Genomic DNA, 21,977 nt, shown 5'->3' on the forward strand with positions numbered 1-21,977 from the left:
TGGATTTTCCTGTTATCTTCTAAATAAAATAGAGCTGTAACACTGAGCTGTGTCACTGATTTCTCTAAGAGTTATAACATGGTTCATTCGAGCCCTGAGAGCTATAACACGGTCTGTCCAAGACCGGAGAGCTGTTAACACGCTGAGGGGGCTTTAATGTCCGTCACTCCAAATCTTTGTTGTGACGAGACAAAAACCGAGGAGCATACCACTCGCCTGACATAGCCACCTCAGCGGTCTCCAGGTTTCACGGCATCTGTCGTTTATTTCTTAGCACAGGCCCAAGAAGTTTAGAGTGGGTAGAGCTGATCTGACATCCGTTGGAAAACAGAACACTTGCCTCTGTATTTCAGAGCCATTCTTTGTGATTTTCAGAGAAGGCAATGGCACCCCACTCCAGCACTCTTGCCTGGAAAATGCCACGGACGGAGGAGCCTGGTAGGCTGCAGTCCATGGGGTCGCTAAGAGTCGGACACGACTGAGCGGCTTCATTTTCCCTTTCATGCATTGGAGAAGGAAATGGCAACCCACTCTAGTGTTCTTGCCTGGAGAATCCCAGGGACGGGGGATCCCGGTGGGCTGCTGTCTATGGGGCCGCACAGGGTACTAAGCGACTTAGCAGCAGCAGTAGCTTTGTGATTTTTATAGGTCTTTGCTCTGGACTCGGAGTGCTTGCTTCCTTCCCAGTGAGGATTAAGGTGCAGACTACTTAAGATGAGACTCACATCGTGCTTTATCACGTTAGGTATGAGTCAACTCGCCCTCCACGTCCGTAAGACGTCCCCGCCTTGGACTACAAATCCCAGCATGGCTTGCGAGGACGTACAGCCCGGACTACATTTCCCAGCCTGCTCCACGACCCAAGATGGTAGCAAGTAGCGGGCAGGGCAGGTGAAGGCTCTGAGGAGCTGTCATTGCGGGCCCTGCCTCTTGGGTTCCCTTCCTGATGTAATCCAGGGGTTCCATCAGGGACTTAGGGTGCTCTGGACCAACGGTGCCTTTACGGTCGTGGCCCCGAGTACTACGTTTCCCAGCGTGCCCAGCGGCCGATTGCCGCTTTGAACTTTGTACCGTACTTTTTACTTCCCAAGGTGCCCTGGGCGGTCACCCAGGGATTTTCTTGGTCTAAGGGTTGTGGACTCAATTTCCCATGGTATCCTGGCGTTTTTCACGACCTAGGGAATCCATTCATTCATTCAAAATACTATTCCCGTTCGCGTTTTATTAGGTCTTGGTAATGGGAACAGGGATGCACACAGAAGACATAAATCCCTGTTCTCCTGGGGCTCATTTCTAGTTGAAGGGATAAGACAAACCCAAAATAAGTAAATCACATGGTGTGAGAAAAGCGGTAAGGTGTATGGAAAAATTAGTTCTATCTTTTAGGACTCCCGGGCTATCGAGTCCGTTTCCCGGTTGGTCTCCTTCATACTGTGAACTACATTTCCCAGCATGCCCTGGGGCCACATCTCTGGCCTTTAGACTCCATTTCCCGGCACTCCCAGGGGCATCTTCTCAATCAGATTTCCTTTTGAAACCGCTGAGCCGCGAATTTCCCAGTGTGCCTCGGGGCAGATCGAGGGCCGAATGTGGCCGAGACCGATTTCCGCTTCTGTACTCCACTTCCCAGAGTTCCCCGCGGCCTTCCCTGAGGCCGTTGCCACGGCCTCTCCCGGCTGCGGACTCCATTTCCCAGCGCGTCCCGGGGGGGCGTGGTGACGTCGCGCGTCGGGCGGGGGCCGGTAGATCCTTGGGCGGCGCGGGGCTGGCGGCAGTTCCCGGCGGCCCGGGGGCGGGCGGTGGCGGCGGCGGCGGCGGCAGCTGCTCGGGGCTCGGCGCTCTGCGCTCGCTCGCTCGCTCGTTCGCTCACGGGCGGGCGGGCGGCGCGATGTCGGGCGAGGACGGCCCCGGGGCGGGCCCTGGGGCGGCGGCAGCAGCGGCCCGCGAGCGGCGGCGGGAGCAGCTGCGGCAGTGGGGGGCGCGGGCGGGCGCCGAGCCGGGCCCCGGGGAGCGGCGCGCCCGCACCGTGCGCTTCGAGCGCGCCGCCGAGTTCCTGGCGGCCTGCGCGGGCGGCGACCTGGACGAGGCACGCCTGATGCTGCGCGCGGCCGACCCCGGCCCGGGCGCAGAGCTGGACCCCGCCGCCCCGCCGCCCGCCCGCGCAGTGCTCGACTCCACCAACGCCGACGGCATCAGCGCCCTGCACCAGGTCAGCGCCCGGGTCTGCGCCGCCCGGAGCCCCCTTACTCGCCGGCCCGGAGTCACCCCGGCGGCCCTACTCTGCGCCGTCGTCCGCGGTGGACCCCCTTTTCCTCCGTCCCACCTGGGGCTCCCCTCTCCCGACCCTGAGCCGCTGGAACTGACCCTGGCCTTTGCCATTCTGAGCCGCCCTTTCTCTGCCCCCGAACCGTCGCTGCCGGCCTCAGCCCGGTGCATCCCCGTCTCGTCACTTCGCGGTGCTCTTTCCCGACCTTGGGGATCTTTGCTAGTCTCGCCCGTGCGACCGCCACTGGTGCCACCTCGACTCTGTCATCTCGTGCTGGGCCTCCCTCTTTCCTGAGTCTGTGCCCCTGCAGCCCCACCGGTGCCCCCTGTTCCCCCATCCAGGCAGGTACCACTCCCCCTGCCCCCCCAGCAGCGTAGCATCTCCATCCTCCCTGCCTGTGCTCTCCCTGCCGCCCCGCCCCTCTGCCTGGGGCCACCTCTGTCATCCCTGGCCTGTGCCATCTGTTGCTATCTCAGGGTGTTCTTTCCTGAGCCCCCGCCTTCGAAGCTCTGTACTCCTGAAGTGGGTGCTTCCTTTGCCAGGGTCAGCTCAGGCCGTCTCCCTTGCCCCCCTTCACCCTCATGCCCTCGTCATTCTTCTGGGGCTGTGCCACCTCTTGCCTCCTAGGGCAAGGCCTCTCAGGGGTGTTTCTCTTCCAGGAACCTCCCTTCTCCCTTGCTCTCCTGTTGCTTTGGCCAGGCCTGCATCATCACCCCCCGTTTTTTTGTTTTCTGGGCACCTACCTCTTCCTGGCTTTGGGCTACCTCTCTGTTCTCTGGTCACCTTGTGTTCTCTGCCTGGATCCCCTCCTGTGGATCCGAGCAGCTCCTCCCTCACACAGAGTGTGTCCTGTCTCCCAGCCCCCTTCTTGTCACCTTCTCAAGAGATCCAGAGCCGGGTTACTCCTCTCTGTCCACAGCCTGGGCCCTAGTGCCTTCCCCAGACGCTCTGACTGTTGCCTCTAGGCTTCTTGTGTTCCAGAACCAGGCCCACCACAGGCCCCAGTCCCACGGTTCCCTCTGGTTCGGGAACCTGTCACCCCCCACCGCACCCGCCCTCCTTCAGTGCGGCCATCAGGCAAAGTTCACAGAAGAGCCCGCGTCCCCGAGGCTGTCTCTCTCCTAGTCTCCTCGAATTGGTCCAGTCCCCAGCCCTCGCTTCCCTGCCGGAGCTCCCAGGGTTTGGTTACTTTGGGACCCAGAGAGGACCCAGGGAAGGAAACCTGGGCAGGGAGCAGGGGGCTGGGGAGGAGGCCGGAAGGGACTCACGTGCCAGGTCCCCAGGAAGAGCCGCAGCTCAGGAAGGTAGGCCAGTCCTGAGTTCTGATCTCGGCTTCTCAAGTCAGTGGCCTAGAATGTGACTCTTCCCTGTGCCTCGGGCTTCTTGCCTGTGAGTGGGCTGGCAGGGACACCCTGCAGGAAGAGCCTCACGTCCAGTTGGGGGTTGCAGCCCCTGGTCCAGGTGCCGTCCCTCCCCTCGCTCTCCCCCCGCTGCACCCCCAGGCCCATGCCCTGCAGAGGCCCCAGTGCCCTCTGGGAGAGGGTCCCTCTTCCTGCACTGCCAGCCCTGCCCCGGCTCCCCGGGACCTTTCCGGCTGGGCCGTGCTCCCCAGCCTGTCCCCTGGCCCAGGCCCTGTCTCAGGCCACCCCGTGAGTGGGATCCCTCTCGCTCTCCTGCTATAGGTGAGATGAACTCTCCTGTTATAGGCGAGATGAACTCACTCGCCAGGGCTCTGCCGGAGGCCTGGAGGGGATTAGGGCATCCCTCCGAGGAGGGCGCAGAGAGGGGAGTCCCTGTTTTAGGTTGCCCAGCCAGTGAGCGAGTGGGGGAGCGGGGCTTTGGGTCAGGACTGGGTGTTTGCTGACCAGCTTGTGCCAGTTTGCTCAACACTGGCCTCGTTTTAGCTCCGAAAGTCCCAGGTCCCAGGAAACCCCCGGACAGGCACACGGGACAGCCACTCATGTTGTCTGGGCGAGTCCGGCAGCTGTGGTTTCTGTTCCCCCTGGAGCAGGTTCCCTGGCGTCGTCTCCCTGCTCTGGCTGTGACCACAGGAGGTCTCACATCCCACCCCTTACCCCTCGACAAGGTGACAAGGCCCGGATAGGCTGCCTCGTCCCCCATTACCTCCTACTTAGTGACTGGGGTCTGGGATAGGAAGGACTGTGAGCCAGGATTCTTAGGTGTAAATAGGGAGGGGGTCAGAGAGTCCAGGCTCCCGGGTCTGAGGGGGAGGGGCTGGGGGCCTGAACCCCTGGGTCTGAGAGGGGAGGGGCTGGGGGCCTGGATCCCCGGGTCTGAGCAGGGAGGGGCTGGGGGCCTGGACCCCTGGATCTGAGGAGGAGGGGCGGGGCCTGGATTCTTGGCCCCTGGTGCCCAGGCTGCAGGCATCTTTCGCACGGATGCCTGTGCCCGGCCAGGTCCTTGAAAGGGAAAGGCCCGTCTCCCTCCTTGCCCCCCCTCTCATCACCATGGCAACCGGTGGAAATAAACGGCGCCCAGAGTTCATCCCGTTCCCAGGGCACGCGTGGCCCCCCTTTCACAGCCTGAGTTTCCATGACTTCATGCTCTTGGCCCTCGTAGCTTCCTCCCTCTGCTCCAGGCGGCCGGCTGTGGAGAGGTGCGGGAGTCGGAGGCTAATCTCCCCCGAGGATCCAGGAGGCCAGGGCCACTCCCATCCCCCAGCCCCACTCGGGCCCAGTGCCCACCCCACGTTCGCACAGGTCCCGGGCGAAACCCTTTCTCTGGCCCTGACTTGGTGCCCCGGCTCGTGCAAGGGCTTTTGTCTCCTGGTGCTGGGATCTCTTCCCCCATCAGAGAGGACCCTGACAGCCCTCGGAGTGGGGACGGTGCCCGTGGACGCCCCGTGATGGAGTGTCCTGTGCCTCTCTTGGGGCGCCAGGCCTGGGCGCACGTCTCTCCCAGTGTTAGGGTCCTGCCTGGGACCCTCACCACTGCCCCACTCCCCGTCCCAGGTTCGCAGGGACCTGGCGACCCTACCAGCCCCACACGGCCTTGGGCCCCAGGGTCCGGCTGTCTCCCCGCCAGGTACGTGGCAGGGCTGTGCTCAGTTCTCTGGGAGAGTCTGCTGGGTCTGAGGAGGAGGGCCTGGGTCTCTTCCCTGGGGTCCAGCTCTGGAGGCCCATCCTCCGTGGTGACTGGTGCATCTTGTGAACAGGCATGGTTCGGGATCCCTGTCCTCTCCTCTCTGGCCAGCTCCTCCTCTCAACGGTCCCCAGTGAGCCCCAGAGGCCTGGCTGGCGCGGCCGCCGGGAAGCCAGGGTGTGCAGGGCTGGGGGCCGGGGTGTCTTAAACAGCTGGGTGGCTGGGGAGGCCCTGGGGGTCTTCTTCCGGAGCCTTGCCCGATCGGCTGTGGGTCGCCCTCGAGGCCCCCGGCGGGGGTCCTGCCTTGCCAGGCACGCGCGGAGGTCCGGAGTGGGGAGGGTGAGCCCCTGCCCTGCCCCCCGCCCCCCCCAGGCCTGCATCGACGAGAACTTGGAGGTGGTGCGCTTCCTGGTGGAGCAGGGCGCCACGGTGAACCAGGCTGACAACGAGGGCTGGACGCCCCTGCACGTGGCCGCCTCCTGCGGTTACCTGGACATCGCCAGGTGAGGCGGGGAGGGCGGGCGGGCTCGCTGGGCGTGGGGCCCGGACCCCTCCGTCCTGACCGTGGCCCGCCCCCACCTCCCCAGGCACCTCCTGAGCCACGGGGCCAACATCGCTGCAGTCAACAGCGACGGCGATCTGCCTCTGGACCTGGCCGAGTCTGACGCCATGGAGGCGCTGCTGAAGGCGGAGATCGCCCGCCGAGGTGGGCCTGGGGCGCGGGGGGCCTCCGTCGCCGAGGACCCGAGAAGCAGTAACTGAGGCAGGGTTGGCTCATCCTCGGGGTGACTGAGGAAACTCAGTTTGGGGCGTGTCCTGGGTGGTGGCGCGTCTTCTCAGGAGTTGTGCTGGGGGGTGGGGGGCGGGTGCGGGAATGCCGAGTCTTCTGGGGGTCTGGTCTGCTGTACTTGCCATCACTGTGCCCCAGGGTCCTTAATAGGGGGCCCAGGACCCCCCGAACGCCGTGCCTGGCCAGGCTCTTTCCTAGGGGGAGCGTGTGTGACTTCTAGCAGGTGCCCACCTTCCCCGCCCGCTCTCACAGTCGCCGATGGCTACACCGAGGGGAGGACTCGTCGGCTGACCCGCGGTGCAGGGCCAGGGGGTCCACGGGTGGGAGACGGCGGGCAGCCGTGCCCCGCCTCCCGTGGGAGCCCCGCGTCAGCAGCGCGCTTCTGGGTGACTCTGGTCCTCTGGGCGGGTCTGGTGGCCGCACCGCATCTGTGAGGAGGTGTGCGGGTGGGGCGGGGGGCGCAGGGAGGCTGGCGAAGAGCGGCCGGCGTCCGAGGTGCCGCGCGGACTCCCAGCCTGGCTCGGGTTGGGAGGGACAAGGCCCCGCCCTGGACAGGTGCGGGGCCGGTGGCCGCGGGAGTCCCGCGGGGCGCGGAGGTGCTGGCGGGCGAGCTGCGGTCCGGAGCCCTGGTTTGCTTCAGATGCAGGCAGGGAGCAGAGCAGAGACAGAACCGGGCTTTTCCTGGCTCCGCTTCTCCGTGTTTTCATCTGACGACTTCACACGCTGAGCCGGGTCTCACTCGCAGTCTGATGAGGGCAACCTCCGCTGAGGCCCACCAGGGCTTGCAGCAGCTTCGTGTGGATACAGTTGTCTGCGTGTTTGCTTCCTTCACATTTAGACATGTGTGGGCTCATCTTTTCTGTTTCGTCTTTTTAGCGTATTCACTTTAAAGCTTGTGTGTCCGTGAGCACGTTGAGCTTAGATGATGCTGATCAGCCCAGAAGAAACCCCGAGCCCCAGGCTGTGACCCCTGACCTCCCCTCCCGTCTCAGCCCTGGGGCCCACCCGTTGGCTTCGTGTGGGGTTTGCCCGTTTGGCGAAAGTGGAATCCTGAAGCGTGGACTCAAGGTTTCCAGCTTCTTGGCGTGATTGCTTGTGCGCCCTCCGTCTCCACAGGGGTGGGCCTGGCCCGGTTTCCCGCCCCCGGCCCCGCCGGCAGCACTGGACCAGCCTTCACCCCTCCGCTGTTTATATGGCCCCTCAGCCTGGACCCGATTGCTCCGTCAGTTCTGCAGGTTGGCCAGGAACTTGCCAGCTAGTTCCGCTGGGAGACGAACTCCGTCCGCCCTGTGATTGGTGATGTTAACCTTGAGCTTCATCCAGAGGGGTCGCCCAGGTGACTCTGCCGTGGAGGTGTCTTCCTCTCTTTGTTGTTAAAAAGCAGCCTGCAGGGCGATGCTTGGAGGACACCGGGGCTGGGTCGTCTCTGTGGCCTCCATGTGTTCCTGCCAGAATCACCCAGCGTGCTCCTCGCCTTCTCACGGTGACCCGCTGTGCCCCTTTGCCGGCCGAAGGTGGGGGGGGGGGGCCTGGGGGGTTGGCCTGTAGGACCGACCAGGAGACCGACCAGGCACAAAGACCCTCTGCTACACTGCTGGGGGTGGGGTGCAGCTGCCTCTGAAATCCAGAGGCCTTGGTGATGTGGCTTCACGGTGCCTGCCTTGACGTGAGGCCTCTGTGGACTGTGGTGGGCAGAATCTGTGCTTTCCCACAGTTTAAACACAATTCATGGGCCTCTGTAACTGAAGCTGAGGAGTTATGTGGACATTAGGCATGGCTGGATCCAGGGGCGCAGACACAGTCGAAAGCCTTCCTCTCGTCTCTCTGCTGAGCATGTTGGTTTCACTCCTGGGCTGGTTCTCTTGGCGAGGCACCGGGCGTGCCTCCTAGCAGTGCAGGCTGGCACCCTGGCGGAGCTAGAACTAGACTTAGCAGCCCAGCCCCAGCCCTCAGGGCCACCCTGGTCACAGCGTGCCCCGAGAGAGTCGTGGTGGCAGGGAGGACCCTCAGGCCTGGTGATGCGGCTGCCCGTGGAGCCGGGCTGCGGGCTCCTCATGTTGGAGCCGCGTTGGGTGAGAGCAGGGGTGAGGACAAGCAGGAAGGGGGACTGGATGCTGGCAGCTCCAAGCGACAGCTCCTCCGCAGACACGGTGCTCTCAGCCAGGGCCGCGGGGGCTGGCCCAAGCCCCCGACCCTCTGGCCATTTTGCTCAGAACGGCCACGGTCAGACCCTCAGGGACTTGGCACTGCACTGGAAGGAACCCCACCGTCAAGACAGGGATGCGGGCTGCTCACTCTCAGAGGCAGGTAGCTTTGACAGGCAGGGTCAGGCCTGGCGAGGCCCAGTCATGCGGGTGATTCCAGCCTCCGTGTGAGCAGCTGGACAGACAGCGTGGCCTGTAGCCGGAGATCCGCACCCCCGGGCTCCAGCAGTCCCACTCCTACGTCACCCGATCGCGCCCTCCCCCTTGAGCTTCACAGTGTCGAGAGGCTGTCAGTTCAGTCCCTCAGTCCTGTCCAAACCTTTGCCACCCCATGGACTGCAGCACCCCAGGCTTCCCTGTCCATCACCAACTCCAGAGCTTGCTCAAACTCACGTCCATTGACTCGGTGATGCCATCCAACCATCTCATCCTCTGTTGCCCCCTTCTCTTCCTGTCTTCAATCTTTCCTAGCATCAGGGTCTTTTCAAATGAGTCAGTTCTTTTTTTATCGCATCAGGTGGTCAGAGTATTGGAGTTTCAGCTACATCGGTCCTTCAATGAACACCCAGGACTGATCTCCTTTAGGATGGACTGGTTGGATCTCCTTGCAGTCCAAGGGACTCTCAAGAGTCTTCTGCAACACCACAGTTCAAAAGCATCAATTCTTCAGCGCTCAGCTTTCTTTATGGTCCAACTCTCAACATCCATATGTGACCACTGGAAAAACCATAGCTTTGACTAGACGGACCTGTGTTGGCAAAGTAATGTCTGTGCTTTTTAATATGCTATCTAGGTTGGTCATAACTTTCCTTCCAAGGAGTAAATGTCTTTTAATTTCATGGCTGCAGTCACCATCTGCAGTGATTTTGGAGCCCCCAAAAAATAAAGTCAGCCACTCTTTCCACTGTTTCCCCACATATTTGCCATGAAGTGATGGGACCGGATGCCATGATCTTAGTTTTCTGAATGTTGAGCTTGAAGGCAACTTTTTCACTCTCCTCTTTCACTTTCATCAAGAGACTCTATAGTTCCTCTTTGTTTTCTGCCATAAAGGTGGTGTCATCTGCATATCTGAGGTTATTGATATTTCTCCCGGCAATCTTGATTCCAGCTTGTGCTTCCTCCAGCCCAGCGTGTCTCATGATGTACTCTGCATGTAAGTTAAATAAGCAGGGTGACAATATACAGCCTCGACGTAATCCTTTCCCAATTTGGAACCAGTCTGTTGTTCCATGTCCAGTTCTAACTGTTGCTTCTTAACCTGCATTCAGATTTCTCAAGAGGCAGGTCACATGGTCTGGTATTCCCATCTCTTTCAGAATTTTCCACAGTTTATTGTGATCCACACAGTCAAAGGCTTTGGCATAGTCAATAAAGCAGAAGTAGATGTTTTTCTGGAACTCTTTTGGTTTTTCTATGAGCCAGCAGTTGTTAGCAATTTGATCTCTGCTTCCTCTGCCTTAGCTTGAGCATCTGAAAGTTCTCAGTTCACGTACTGTTGAAGGCTCGCTTGGAGAATTTTGAGCATTACTTTGCTAGTGTGTGAGATAAATGGAATTGTGCAGTAGTTTGAACATTATTTGGCATTGCCCTTCTTTACGATTAGAATGAAAACTGACCTTTTCTAGTCCTGTGGCCACTGCTGAGTTTTCCAAATTTGCTGACATATTTAGTGCAGCACTTTCACAGCATCATCATTTAGGACTTGAAATAGCTCAACTGGAATCCCATCACCTCCACTAGCTTTGTTCGTAGTGATGCGTCCTAAGGCCCACTTGACTTCACATTCCAGGATGTCTGGCTCTAGGTGAGTTATCACACATCGTGGTCATTTGGGTCATGAAGATCTTTTTTGTACAGTTCTTCTGTGTATTCTTGCCACCTCTTCTTAATTTCTTCTGCTTCTGTTAGGTCCATACCATTTCTGTCCTTTATTGTGCCCATCTTTGCATGAAACGTTCCCTTGGTATCTCTAATTTTCTTGATGAGATCTCTAGTCTTTCCCATTCTGTTGTTTTCCTCTCTTTCTTTGCATTGATTACTTAGGAAGACTTTCTTATCCCTCCTTTCTATTCTTTGGAACTCTGCATTCAGATGGATGTATTCTGAGGGAGCTCCTCGTTCAGTTGAGAGGGTGAGGGTGCGCCAACACCAAATCTGGAAGGGATCAGTCAGTAATCTGTAGATGAGTGATCTGTGGTGGGAAAAACAGCCAGGGGGTAATATGCAGAAGAGGTCGGAATAAGCAGTTCAGTTCAGTTCAGTTGCTCAGTCATGTCCGACTTTGCGACCCCATGGACTGCAGCTCATCAGGCCTCCCTGTCCATCACCAACTCCTGGAGTTTACTCAAACTCATGTCCATTGAGTCGGTGATGCCATCCAACCATCTCATCCTCTGTCGTCCCTTCTCCTCCTGCCCCCAATCCCTCCCAGCATCAGGGTCTTTTCCAGTGAGTCAGCTCTTCGCATCAGGTGGGCAAAGTATTGGAGTTTCAGCTTCAACATCAGTCCTTCCAATGAACACCCAGGACTGATTTCCTTTAGGATGGACTGGTTGGATCTCCTTGCAGTCCAAGGTACTCTCAAGAGTCTCTCCAATACCACAGTTCAAAAGCATCAATTCTTTGGCACTCAGCTTTCTTTATAGTCCAACTCTCATATCCATGCATGACTACCGGGTAAACCATAGCCTTGACCAGACGGACCTTTTTGACAAAGCAATGTCTCTGCTTTTTAATATGCTGTCTAGGTTGGTCATAACTTTCCTTCTACGGAGTAAGCGTCTTTTAATTTCATGGCTGCAATCACTATCTGCAGTGATTTTGGAGCCCAGAAAAATAAAGTCAAGCACTGTTTCCACTGTTTTCCCCTCTATTTCCCATGAGGTGATGGGACCAGATGCCATGATCATAGTTTTCTGAATGTTGAGCTTTAAGCCAACTTCACTCTCCTCTTTCACTTTAATCAAGAGGCTCTTTAGTTCTTCACTTTCTGCCATAAGGGTGGTTAGCCATTAAAACTTTATTTACAAACATAGGCTCTGTCCAGATGAGGCAAATCCACAGTGTCAGGAAGTGGATTAGTGGTTTTCAGGCTCTGGGGAGGGACTGCTTGATGGGGTGATGAGAAGGCTCAGGCACAGATAGATAGGGTTGATGGCTGCACATGGTGAATGTCCTAAAAGCCGCTGAAGCACACGCTCGGTGAAGTAGATAAATCTGTGTGGACGGAGCAGCTTGCTTGCCCGCACAGGCACTGGTTTGCCACCCTCCGCAGGAGTTCTGTTAGGAAACACGGGGAAATCTCCGCAAAAAACTAAACTGCAGAAGGATGCGTTTGAACAGGCAGGACGCTAAGTGTGGCTGCAGAAAAAGGTCCGCAAACCCCGCCCTTCCTTACTCGCCGTGTCTATAATAGGACTGAACCTAGGTGATTGCCTTGAAGGAGGTGGGCGGGAGGGGCGGGTCTCTGAGGCCCGGGCACTTTGCCGGCCTGCGGGTGAGCCCTCATTAGCCAGATGTTCCTGGAATAGTGCCTCTGGGAGTCCCTGCTAGCCAGGGCACCCTGAGGTGATCCCAGCGGAGTTCAATCCCAGCGCCCAGCTGCCAGACACGGACTGACCGGGGCCCCTGCATAGCCTGGGGCAAGGTTTACAACCTCGTAGTAAGGGTGTGCCCAGCTTCCTGCTCCTGAAAACAGATTCGTGAAGGCAGTTACCTCCGGGGCCCCCGGTGCTGCTGTGAGCCGCGCGGCCGAGCGCGTGCTTCTCTGCCTGTGCTGTCCAGGGGGAAGCCAGAGGCAGCCACATGCTAATCAAGGATTTCCAAGAAGGCGCTCTTAAAAATAGAAACAGGTGAGGTCCATTTTAGGAACATGGTTTACTTAATCTGCCCGTCCAAGGCGTTGTCATTTCTGCGTGCGATCAGTGTAAAGAACTGTACCCGAGCTGCTGCACGGCGCGTTCTTTCTACGCTTGGAGACCCGGTGTGTTGGCCGTCTGCAGCCTGGATCCGCACTGCTCCGTGGCTGCCGACCACGCGCAGGACGGCTCCGCCCCGGGCCGCACGTGGGCAAGTGAGCAGTTCTGCAGTGAGAGAAATAGCGGGCAGGAACGAAGCTCCCAGGAGAAGGAGCACGCAGCCCCTAGGGGACACGCCCGTTTCTGACTGCCATCTCGGCGGCTCTTAACATGTGTGGCAAACCACACATTCTCAGTGATGGTCGGAAGGGACTGTTCCGCCCTTAACGGGGCTGCCTGTTCTTGATCCAGAATCGACTTCTGTTTCATGTAAAGCTTCCACTTGCCCTCACGTCGGTGAGTTCAGAGCACTTCTCCTGAAACCGACGAGAGGGGAAGCCTGCTGGCCCCTCCCCAGTTGGCGCAGGGGCGGCTGGTGAGGAGGTGCCATCGCCTCAGCGATAGGGGCATCCTCAGTGGCTTCTGCTTGGTTTAGCCTCTCGTGAGCAATAAACGTGACAAAACACAGGCAGATGCTGGGTTAAGGCCTGTATCAGTAGTGAAAGGGAAGGTGAGACCCAAGACTCCCCCCAGCCCCCAGCAAGGACCCTCAGTGGAACCCAAGGCTGTCTGTTTGGGAAGTGACAGAGCTGGCCCCGGCTCCCCTGAGCCCCCGAGGAGCACACACAGGCCGGGGGGCGCCCCACCTCTTACTGCTTCTGGTCCTCCCAGGTGTGGACGTGGAGGCAGCCAAACGGGCGGAGGAGGAACTGCTGCTTCACGACACCAGGTGCTGGCTGAACGGGGGCGCCATGCCCGAGGCGCGGCACCCCCGCACGGGGGCCTCCGCCCTGCACGTGGCCGCCGCCAAGGGTTACATCGAAGTGATGAGGTGAGCCGGCCTCCTCCCCTGCCCTCCGTCTCACGCCTTCCTGAGGGCTTTGTCTGTTCCCGCCCCTTTCTAATGATGCAGTGAGGACATGCGTTTCCCCCCGAGTACAGCCTCAGCTGCACCCGCGTCTTGGCGTGCAGGCTCCTCACCGCCCTTCAGTTTAAGACAGTTTCCAGCTTGTAATCTTCTTTGACCCAGAGATCGTTTAGAAACATGTCGTTAATTTACGAGTACACGGGGTTTTCTAGTCACGGTTTCATTAGAGCCGTGCCTTGTCGTATTGCACTTCACCAATAGTATTTTCTTTTTTCTTTTTTAACAAATTGAAATTTTGCGGCAGCCCTGCATTGTCAGATGACGGTGAACGTTTTTTAGCAAAATAAAGTGTTTTTTAAGATACATACATTGGGTTTTATTTCAGACATAATGCTATTGCACACTTAATAGACTTAAGTTTTACATGCACTGGCAAACCAGAACGGTTCACGCGACTCGCTGTATTGCAGTAAGGCCAGCTGGCTGGCTGGGACCGAACCCTCCATACCTCCAGAGTCTGCCTGTGCTTCTTTGCCAGCTTAATCTCGCTGTGGTCCGAGAGCAGGTGCTCTGTGAGCCCTGATTTCTGAGATCCGTGGAGGTTTGCTTCATAGCCTCGTCAGTGTCGGCCAGGAAAGAAGTGTGTTGCCAAGGACAGCGCTGTATATAGGTTATTAGGTCAACTTTGTACTCATGCCTTTTAAATCTTCTGTATCCCTAGTGATTGTTTTTTTTTTTTTTTTTGCTGTGAGAGAATGTGATAAAATGTGGTCAAACGTCTCACTGTGGGTCTTTCCTATTTCTCCCTGTCTTTGTGTCAGGTTTAGTGTCACATATTTCAAGGCCAGGTCATTTGGTGCGTGCATATTTTAAATTGTTGCCATATGCACTCCCTTTCTCTCATGGCCACCTCCATCTTGTCCCATTTCTGACCTCACCCCTTCCTGTCAGAGAAGCTGGTTCTGCTTCTCATCAGGCACCCCTGCCCTCTCTTTATTTCCTCTTTATATTTAGTGTGACAGTGCGGTTCCGGCGAATCCCTCTGTCTCTGCCCACCTCTGTGTTAATGAAGTTTTGGGAAGGTTTTCCAAGGGAGCTCTCTGGTTGCCTAGTGGTTAGGGTTCTGGGCTTTCACTGCTTTGGCCTGAGTTCAGTCTCTGCTCAGGGAACTGAGATTCCGCAGGCTGCACGGAATGACTGGGAAAGAAGGGAATGTTTTCCAGTGAGGAACTTAAGATGACCCCTGATAGCTTGGGGCTCATTTCCTGGCTGTCTCCTCTAATCTGGAGTTGGAGTGCCCCATCCTCTGTAGTCCAGTGAAGGTCCTGGGTCCTGTCCTGTGCACACCTGTTCATCCCAGGGCTGATCCCTGTGGCAAGGAGGATGGAACGCTGAACGGTCAGACCTGGTGACGTGGTCAGACCTGGTGACGTGGCCAGCCCTGGAGGCTGTGCCCTCTTCTGCCTGTGACTTCCACTCCTGAGTCTCAGGTGGCTGCTTCAGCTCCTGCCATTGCATCTGCATCCCAGGCAGCCAGCAGAAAGAAGGAGGAGGGCAAAAGGAGCAAAATGTCCATTTCTTTTAAGAGAGCAATCCAGAAGTGATATACACACTTAGTGCTGCCATCCCCATTTGTCAGACCCTACTCAGTTGGCCATTCCTAGCTGTGAGAGAGATTCCACATCCAGTGGTGATGATCTCCCGGGAAAGAACCCTCTAAGCCAGGGTTCCGTCTTGGCACTGTGGCGTTTGGTCCCGATTGTTCCTTGCTGGGGGGCGGTCCTCTGCGCTGTGGGAGGTTTCAGGGCATCCTCCGCCTACCCACTGGTGCCCCCGGCACCGCCCCTACGCTGTGATGGCCAGAAACGTCTCCAGACGCCCCCTGGCGGCAGCGTGGTCCTGGTTGAGAACCACTGCCCTGAGCCAGTGGGCTCCTGGAACCCTGCTGCCTCCACGCCGCCCGTCCTGGGGGGTCTCAGCCTTTCTCTGCGCTTGGGCACTGGGGAACCCCTTCCTCCACCTCCACTGGGGCTGTCCCATCACAGGGGAGATGTCAGGAGTCGAGCCCTGCAGGTTCAGGGAACAGGGTCCCGGAGGCCACTGCTAGGCTGGGGAGGGGTCAGAGCCTGTGACAGAGGGGTCTCTTTGGGGAGGGGCGCCTCGGGGCCCAGGCCTGTTTTCAGCCCTGTCACTGCTGCTTCTGACCTTGGCCCCTGGCCCCGAGCCCCTGTCTCGCCCCTTGACCCCAGCCCTCCCCGGCCCCCAGGCTGCTCCTCCAGGCTGGCTACGACCCAGAGCTGCGCGATGGCGACGGCTGGACGCCCCTGCACGCCGCGGCCCACTGGGGCGTGGAGGATGCCTGCCGCTTGCTGGCGGAGCACGGTGGGGGCATGGACTCGCTGACCCACGCGGTGAGGGCCTGGCCTGGCTCCCGGGGGCCGCGGGGCGGGAGGGCCCCCACTTCCGCCTCCTCACCTGCCCTAACCCCTGCCCACCCAGGGGCAGCGTCCCTGTGACCTGGCGGACGAGGAGGTGCTGAGCCTGCTGGAGGAGCTGGCCCGGAAGCAGGAGGACGTAAGTCTCCATCCGCAGCCGGGACCCGGGGCCTCCGGGAATCTAGGGAGCCGCCCTTCCCCGGACAGTGACGGGGCCCAGCAGGGGTCTGTGATTAGCGGCACCGCTGGGCACCTCGGGATGCTGATGGGGCTGGTCACCCCCTGGGATGCCCCAGCACCAGCGCTGGGCCAGGCCTTGTCGCTAGAAAAACTCAGAAGGAAGGGGCGAACGGCGTGGACTTGGGATCTGAATCCCAGCTCTGCCCTGCATTTGCTATGTGAGCTCAGACCAGTCCGGTAGCCTCTCCTGGCCTCAGGAAGATGGGGAGAGGACTAAACACGTGCACTTCATGAGTTACGCCTGCTGTTACATGGAACACATGTCCTGCAATGAGCGGAGTACGTGTTACTGACCAAAAGCATTTAGAACCCCGCCTGTCTCATAGTTAGCGCTCTGAGGTAGCCGGAATCATCTGAGGCCTCCCGGGTCAGATCCCTGTTTAAAGCTTGGCTGTGGCGACATTGAGGGAGAAGGTGGTGTTTCCGGCTTGGTGGACTGGAGGGGCGGGGCACGCACGTGTTGAGGGAGCAGCATGTGCGGAGGCTGGGGGAGGAACCGGGTGGTGGGGGGGCGGGGACAGGGGCAGACCCCAAAGGGCCTTGAAAGCCAGGCAGGAGCAGGTGAGGGGGCCCGGGGCCCCGGGGGGTTAGTGGGTGAGGCAGGGTCTGTGGGCGCTGAGGGCACAGCCGAAGCCTGGGGGCGTCCGGGGAGACCTGCTGCACTTGCGGTTTGCTGAGAGGAGAGGCGGGGCTGCGGGGCTGGCTCAGGTGTGAAGACTCGGCGGGAACCGAACGGGCTGAGAGCCAGCCGTGGGGGAGGCGGGTGTGCCGGGAGTCCCGGGAGTTGGAGGCGCCAGGAGTACTGACGACTCCCTGGAGACCCAGGGCGCCGTGCAGACAAGTCCACAAAAGCACCCGGTTCACCCCCCAGCACAGCTGTGTGTGGGACCCAGGAGGGTCTGCCCGTCCTGCCCCCCTCCCAGCAGCCCCTTCCTCATTTGCAGCTTCGGAACCAAAAGGAAGCTGCCCAGAGCCGGGGCCCGGAGCCCCAGGGGCCCTCCAGCAGCAAACACCGAAGGTAGGCGGTGGCACCCCGCGGGAAGTGGGCTGGAGGACCCCCAGGGCTTGGGCCCCAGCACCCACCCTTCCCTTTCCACCAGGAGCTCTGTGTGCCGTCTGAGCAGCCGCGAGAAGATCTCCCTCCAGGACCTGTCCAAGGAGCGCCGGCCCGGGGGGGCAGGGGGGACCCCCATCCGGGACGAGGACGAGGGAGAAGAAGCCCCCTCAGGTGAGGGGCCGGGGGCCGGGTCTGAGGGAGGAGGGGCTGGGGGCCTGGATCCCTGGGTCTGAGCAGGAGGAAGGGCTGGTCGTCTTCTGACGTCTCTGTCTTCCCACCCCCCAGAGCCACCCCCTGCAGAATGCAGAGCCCTCAACGGAGTCTCCTCCCCACCGCCCTGTAGCCCCGGGAGCCCCATGGTGAGTGGGGGCCGCAGGCCGGCCTGGGGGTGGGGGCGGGCTTGCCCCGAGCCTGTCGTCAGGGCCGCAGAGTGGAGACCGCGGGCCCAGAACCCTCGGGCTCCTGCGGCCTTTCCCTGGTGGTTCCCGTCCCCGGCGGTAGTTTGCTGTGGTCCTTCTTGGGGCAGCACGTGAAGTTCTTGAGAAGAACCCCTTTGTGGTAGCGGAGACCTTTCTCTTCTCCAGACCCCCGAGGAGACCCCCTTCTCCAGGCGCTTTGGCCTCCAGAAGACAGGCAGCTCTGGGGCCCTGGGGCCTGCGGACCGGCGTGGGGCCGAGGGCGCCCCCGGGGCCGGGCTGCAGCGCTCCGCGTCCTCCTCGCGGCTGGAGGGCATATCCACTCAGGTGAGTGCTGGGGGGAGGCCGGGGGAGCAGACCCTGCCCAGCAGGGAGAGTAGCCGCCTCTCTCCTCTCTCCGCAGGGCAGGGAGCCCCGTCTTGCCAGAGTCCCCCCTACCCCCTCCCAGAAGGTGCCGGAGCCCTCTTCCCCGTGAGTACTGCAGGACAGCCCCTCTGGGGTGGGGGGAGTTCGGGGTTTCTGTCTTGTACCCGGCCTCTCTGGGGTCCGCTCCCTGCCTCCCACCACTTCTGGCCTCAGTTTCCCTTTTGGTGCCGCAAGTAAAAGCGCCCATGGCCCCGGTGTTCTGGCTTCCTGGGGGCCCCTGCCCCCTCTCCCGCCCTCCTCTCTGACTCAGGCCCTGCACTGCGCCTCCCGCTTCACACCCACAGGGCTTCCTTCCTCCCTCTCAAGTCTGTTTAAATGTCAGCTTCTCCGGGAGGCCCACTACCCCCGCTGCGCTCACCCCCACACCTCCGGGCTCCGGTCCTCGCTCGTTTTCCCCCAGAGTACTTTATCCTCCTGACATTGTGTGACCCTGATCTTTTTGTAGTTATTGTTCACATTGCATCGTTTCTGCTCAAATTTGACTCACGGGGCAGAGATCGTTCGTTTCTTTGGCTTCTTGCTATGTCTCGGTGCCTGCCACGCAAGGCGAGCTTGAGTAATACTTGCCGATTGAATGAATTCACACAGGTCTTGAGATCTCCAGGCCTCCTCCCCCCTTGTTTAACTCCCCTCCTCCCCCCAGGACCCCTGAGCCCGAGTCCCCGGTGAAGCCCAATGTCCCCGTAGCCTCTGCAGCGCCCCCAGCGGACTCCCGGGACCGCCGGAGGTGAGGCAAGACCCCTGCGTTACCCAGCAGTCCCGGAGCTGGTGGGGGTGGACCCCGGGGGAGCTTGTCCCAGGGTCCCCTGGCCGAACTCGACTCCCCCCGGGGCTGTCGGCCATGGGACAGGACAGGGTCCAGAGGAGCCCTCTCTGAAGTCGGGCCCCTCACTCAGGACCTACCAGATGCCAGTGCGGGATGAGGAGTCTGAGTCTCAGCGGAAAGCGCGCTCTCGCCTCATGCGCCAGTCTCGGAGGTCCACGCAGGTGTGGGAGGGGCCAGACCCCGGGTCTGAGGGAGGAGGGGCCGGGGGTCTGGACTCCATCCTGAAGGGGCGGCCCCCCCCACCCCGACTGCTCTCTGCCTGTGCAGGGTGTGACCCTGACGGACCTGAAGGAAGCAGAGAAGGCCGCAGGAAAGGCCCCGGAGGCAGAGAAGTCGAGCATGCAGAGCCTGGTGAGAGGGGTCAGGTGACCGGTCAGTGGGTGGGACGAGATGCCCTCGTCCTCTGACCCCCGCCCCCCCCCCACAGGACCCTTCCCGGCGACCCCGAGTCCCTGGGGTCGAGAGCACTGACGGCCCTGCCCAGAGAGGTGAGGCTGGTCTCTGGGAGGTCGTCCTCCTGGCCTGTGTCCGGTTTTCCTGGGGGTCGGGCCCAGGGACCCTCGCCCCGCACTGGGCTGATTCCTGCCCCTCCCCCAGCAGAGGCGCCCGACGGGCAAGGGCAGGGACCGCAGGCGGCCAGGGAGCCCCGCAGAGTTGGCAAGGAGCGGAGGGGCCCTGCCGAGGTGAGGGGTGGCACCCGGCGGGCCGCGGGTGGGCCTGGGGGGCGGGCCCAGCTCCCCTCCCCGCTGAACCCCACCTCCGCCCGCAGGGGGAGGAGGCGGAGCCGGCACCAGCCGACCGCAGCTCAGAATCCAGGTACGGGGCGGTGAGGCAGGGTCTGGGCTGTCGTGGGGCCGTGGGCACCCCATGACGGCCTCCCCGCCCCTACCCTCAGCACTCCCGAGGGCGACCCCTCATCCCGCAGGCAGCGGGACCTCAACCCAGAACCAGAGCCGGAACCGGACGAGCCGGATGGAGGCTTCAGGAAGGTTCGCAAGCCCACTGTTACCTGAGCCCCGCCAGTCGGTTTTGTATGCCTGCCCCACTGCCCCCTGCCCAGGGGCTCTGCCTGACCCACCCGGGCACCCTGCGCCCTTCCGGCCTCACCCGTGCCGCAGCCACCCACCCCGCCCCCGCAAGCCTGCCGCGTCTCTGCCAGCGAGCCTGACCCCTTGCCCCTCCTGGGCCCGCAGCTGTACGCCGAGCTGCGCAGTGAGAACGAGCGCCTTCGGGAGGCCCTGACCGAGACCACCCTGCAGCTGGCGCAGCTCAAGGTGGAGCTGGAGCGCGCCACGCAGGTGAGGAGTCGGGGCCCTGGAGGCCGTGGGGGTTGGCGAGGGTACGGGTGCCGGCTCCGTGAACTCCGCTCTTTTTCTGTCCTCCCCAGAAGCAGGAGCGCTTTGCAGAGAGGCCTGCCCTTCTGGAGCTAGAGAGATTCGTGAGTAAGGCTGGCCAGGGTGGAACTAGAGATGTCCCAGCCTTACGAGCCCTTACGGTCTGGAGGAAGAGGTCCGCGTTGACCTCTCCCCTTTCCTCGCCCCTCTCCGCCATACGTGACACCCGGTTCCCCACCCTGCCCTCACTTTACTCGGTTTATTCCAGGAGCGCAGGGCCCTGGAGCGAAAGGCAGCCGAACTGGAGGAGGAGCTGAAGGTGAATGCCAGCGGGGAGCTGAGGGCAGACAGCCAGGGTGGGCCGTAGGTACACCCTGCCCAGGGCCACCGGGCTGACCCGTCTTCCCACCTCACAGGCCCTGTCCGACCTCCGCGCGGACAACCAGCGGCTCAAGGATGAGAACGCAGCCCTGATTCGCGTCATCAGCAAGCTCTCCAAGTGATCGGGAGGAGCCCCGCCCCTGCGCCCACATTTATACAGCTGCTTCTGCCACACGCACCCCTTCCCCTGCGTGAGCGCGAGTGACAGGGCTCCCGGGGGGTCTCCGAGAAGCCATAACCTCCCCTCGGGCCCTCCAGGCTCGGGGGGCAGTACAGAGCGCCCAGGAGCCAAGGGGGGGCCATCGGGGGCCAGGGAGGCCGGGAGGCCGAGCCAGGGAGGGGGACGTCGCTGAGCAGGGACTGGGGCAGGAGGCGGGGCCAGCAAGGCACCGAGGACCAAGCACCGCGACCGGGAACCAGGACCAGAGTGGCCGCCCCGAGGTCCCCCCTCACGTGTGACGTCACCCTCACCACCCCTCCCGCTCCGGAACAGGGATCCGAGAATGTGCCAAGAGCCCCGCTGGCCTCGGCCAGGCGGGCCTGTATATAGGGTCCGCGTGCAATAGGGAGGGATGTCTTCTATTTTTGCGGCCCCCTCCCCGCCCACCGTCCGGGGCAGGGGGAGAAGGTATTTTCGAGACAAAGCACAGGCACCACAAATAAAAGTCGTGAAGTCGCCACTCTGACTGCGTTCCCCAGCTGGAGGCGAGGCTCCGCTTCCTGCGGCTGTGCTGCAGCTGTGTGTGACCAGCCCACAGGACCGTGCGGGTGGGGTGCTGAGGGCTGGGAGGGGGCTTCAGGAAGAGTGCTCAGTTGGAGCAGAGGCTCCCAACCAGGGCTGACATCGTCAACAGTTGGCTTAGCATGGGAGCAGGCAGGGTCAGTCAGGCAAGGGATAGGGGCTGTGACTCTTGGGCTGGGGAGCTCGGCTCTTGCCATCACAGTTTTTGAAACAAATTTGCGTCAGTTACCAGCATTTAAAGTTTGGGGAATAGGAATCTCTTAGTGCAAGCTGTTCAGTTCAGCGTGGCAACAGTCGTCTGGAGCCCAATGGAGCCATCCTCCAGGCTGGGGCATTCATTCATTCATTCATTCACACGGTCATTCGGGGTCCTGGTCTTGCCAGGCCCTGGCCTGCCCGTCGATGATAGAGTAGCGAATGAGACAGGTAAAGATCCGATACATTTTAGAGGAGAGTCAGGAGGCATCCAGAAACAAATGTGTTGCAGGTGGTGGTGCTAAGGGGGAAAGCAGGGGCGGCAGGGGTTAGGGAGGCTGGTGTGCACGTGGGTGTGTGGAGCCGGGCAGGGCCAGGATGCATGGGGGTTGAGGGGGTGGGAGATGAGGCTGGAGAGGCAGGGACCAAATACTCAGGACCAAGACTGCAGTCGGGAGCTAGAAGCGGGTTTTGAGCGTGGGGTGCACCGGGACGCTGGATGTTCAGTCCAGGACAACCTGGAGGCTGGGAGGGCAGAAGTCTCAGTTGGGGCCCCAGGGAGGGAGAGGAGGATCAGAGGAAGAAACCAAGGAGGGTGGGGACATCTCCTGTATTCACTTCCTGTGAGGCTGTAGCTGGGGTGAAGGGCAGGTGCTTGGCCCCTGACACCTGGGTA

The 21,977-nt window shown here is 60.7% G+C and overlaps 1 protein-coding gene across 2 annotated transcripts; it reads left to right on the forward strand.

The window, feature by feature from the left end:
• The first annotated feature begins 1,766 nt into the window (after positions 1-1,766).
• On the forward strand, positions 1,767-21,044 carry PPP1R12C (protein phosphatase 1 regulatory subunit 12C). 2 transcript variants are annotated; one of them, XM_043900205.1, is made up of 22 exons: positions 1,767-2,209; positions 5,741-5,871; positions 5,956-6,074; positions 13,054-13,213; positions 15,516-15,660; positions 15,749-15,823; positions 16,869-16,942; positions 17,025-17,152; positions 17,267-17,340; positions 17,566-17,724; positions 17,801-17,868; positions 18,467-18,550; positions 18,720-18,810; positions 18,917-19,000; positions 19,077-19,137; positions 19,247-19,332; positions 19,419-19,465; positions 19,545-19,638; positions 19,843-19,947; positions 20,037-20,087; positions 20,252-20,302; positions 20,400-21,044. In XM_043900205.1, exons 1-22 carry the CDS (start codon positions 1,889-1,891, stop codon positions 20,484-20,486), a joined length of 2,295 nt encoding a protein of 764 aa, XP_043756140.1. In that variant the 5' UTR covers positions 1,767-1,888; the 3' UTR covers positions 20,487-21,044. The 2 variants fall into 2 exon arrangements, with proteins under 2 accessions (XP_043756140.1, XP_043756141.1); XM_043900206.1 differs by having other exon boundaries at positions 19,250-19,332.
• Positions 21,045-21,977: the final 933 nt, after the last annotated feature.

This window comes from Cervus elaphus, chromosome 4, assembly GCF_910594005.1.
Source record: "Cervus elaphus chromosome 4, mCerEla1.1, whole genome shotgun sequence".
NCBI classification, from domain to species: domain Eukaryota; kingdom Metazoa; phylum Chordata; class Mammalia; order Artiodactyla; family Cervidae; genus Cervus; species Cervus elaphus.

Coding starts and splice junctions, on each gene's coding strand:
- PPP1R12C (XM_043900205.1), top strand. CDS start 1,889: ATGTCGGGCGAGGACGGCCCCGGGGCGGGCCCTGGGGCGGCGGCAGCA. Junction 17,725..17,800: donor TGGAGGGCATATCCACTCAG/GTGAGTGCTGGG, acceptor CTCTCTCCGCAG/GGCAGGGAGCCCCGTCTTGC. Junction 20,303..20,399: donor AACTGGAGGAGGAGCTGAAG/GTGAATGCCAGC, acceptor CCCACCTCACAG/GCCCTGTCCGACCTCCGCGC.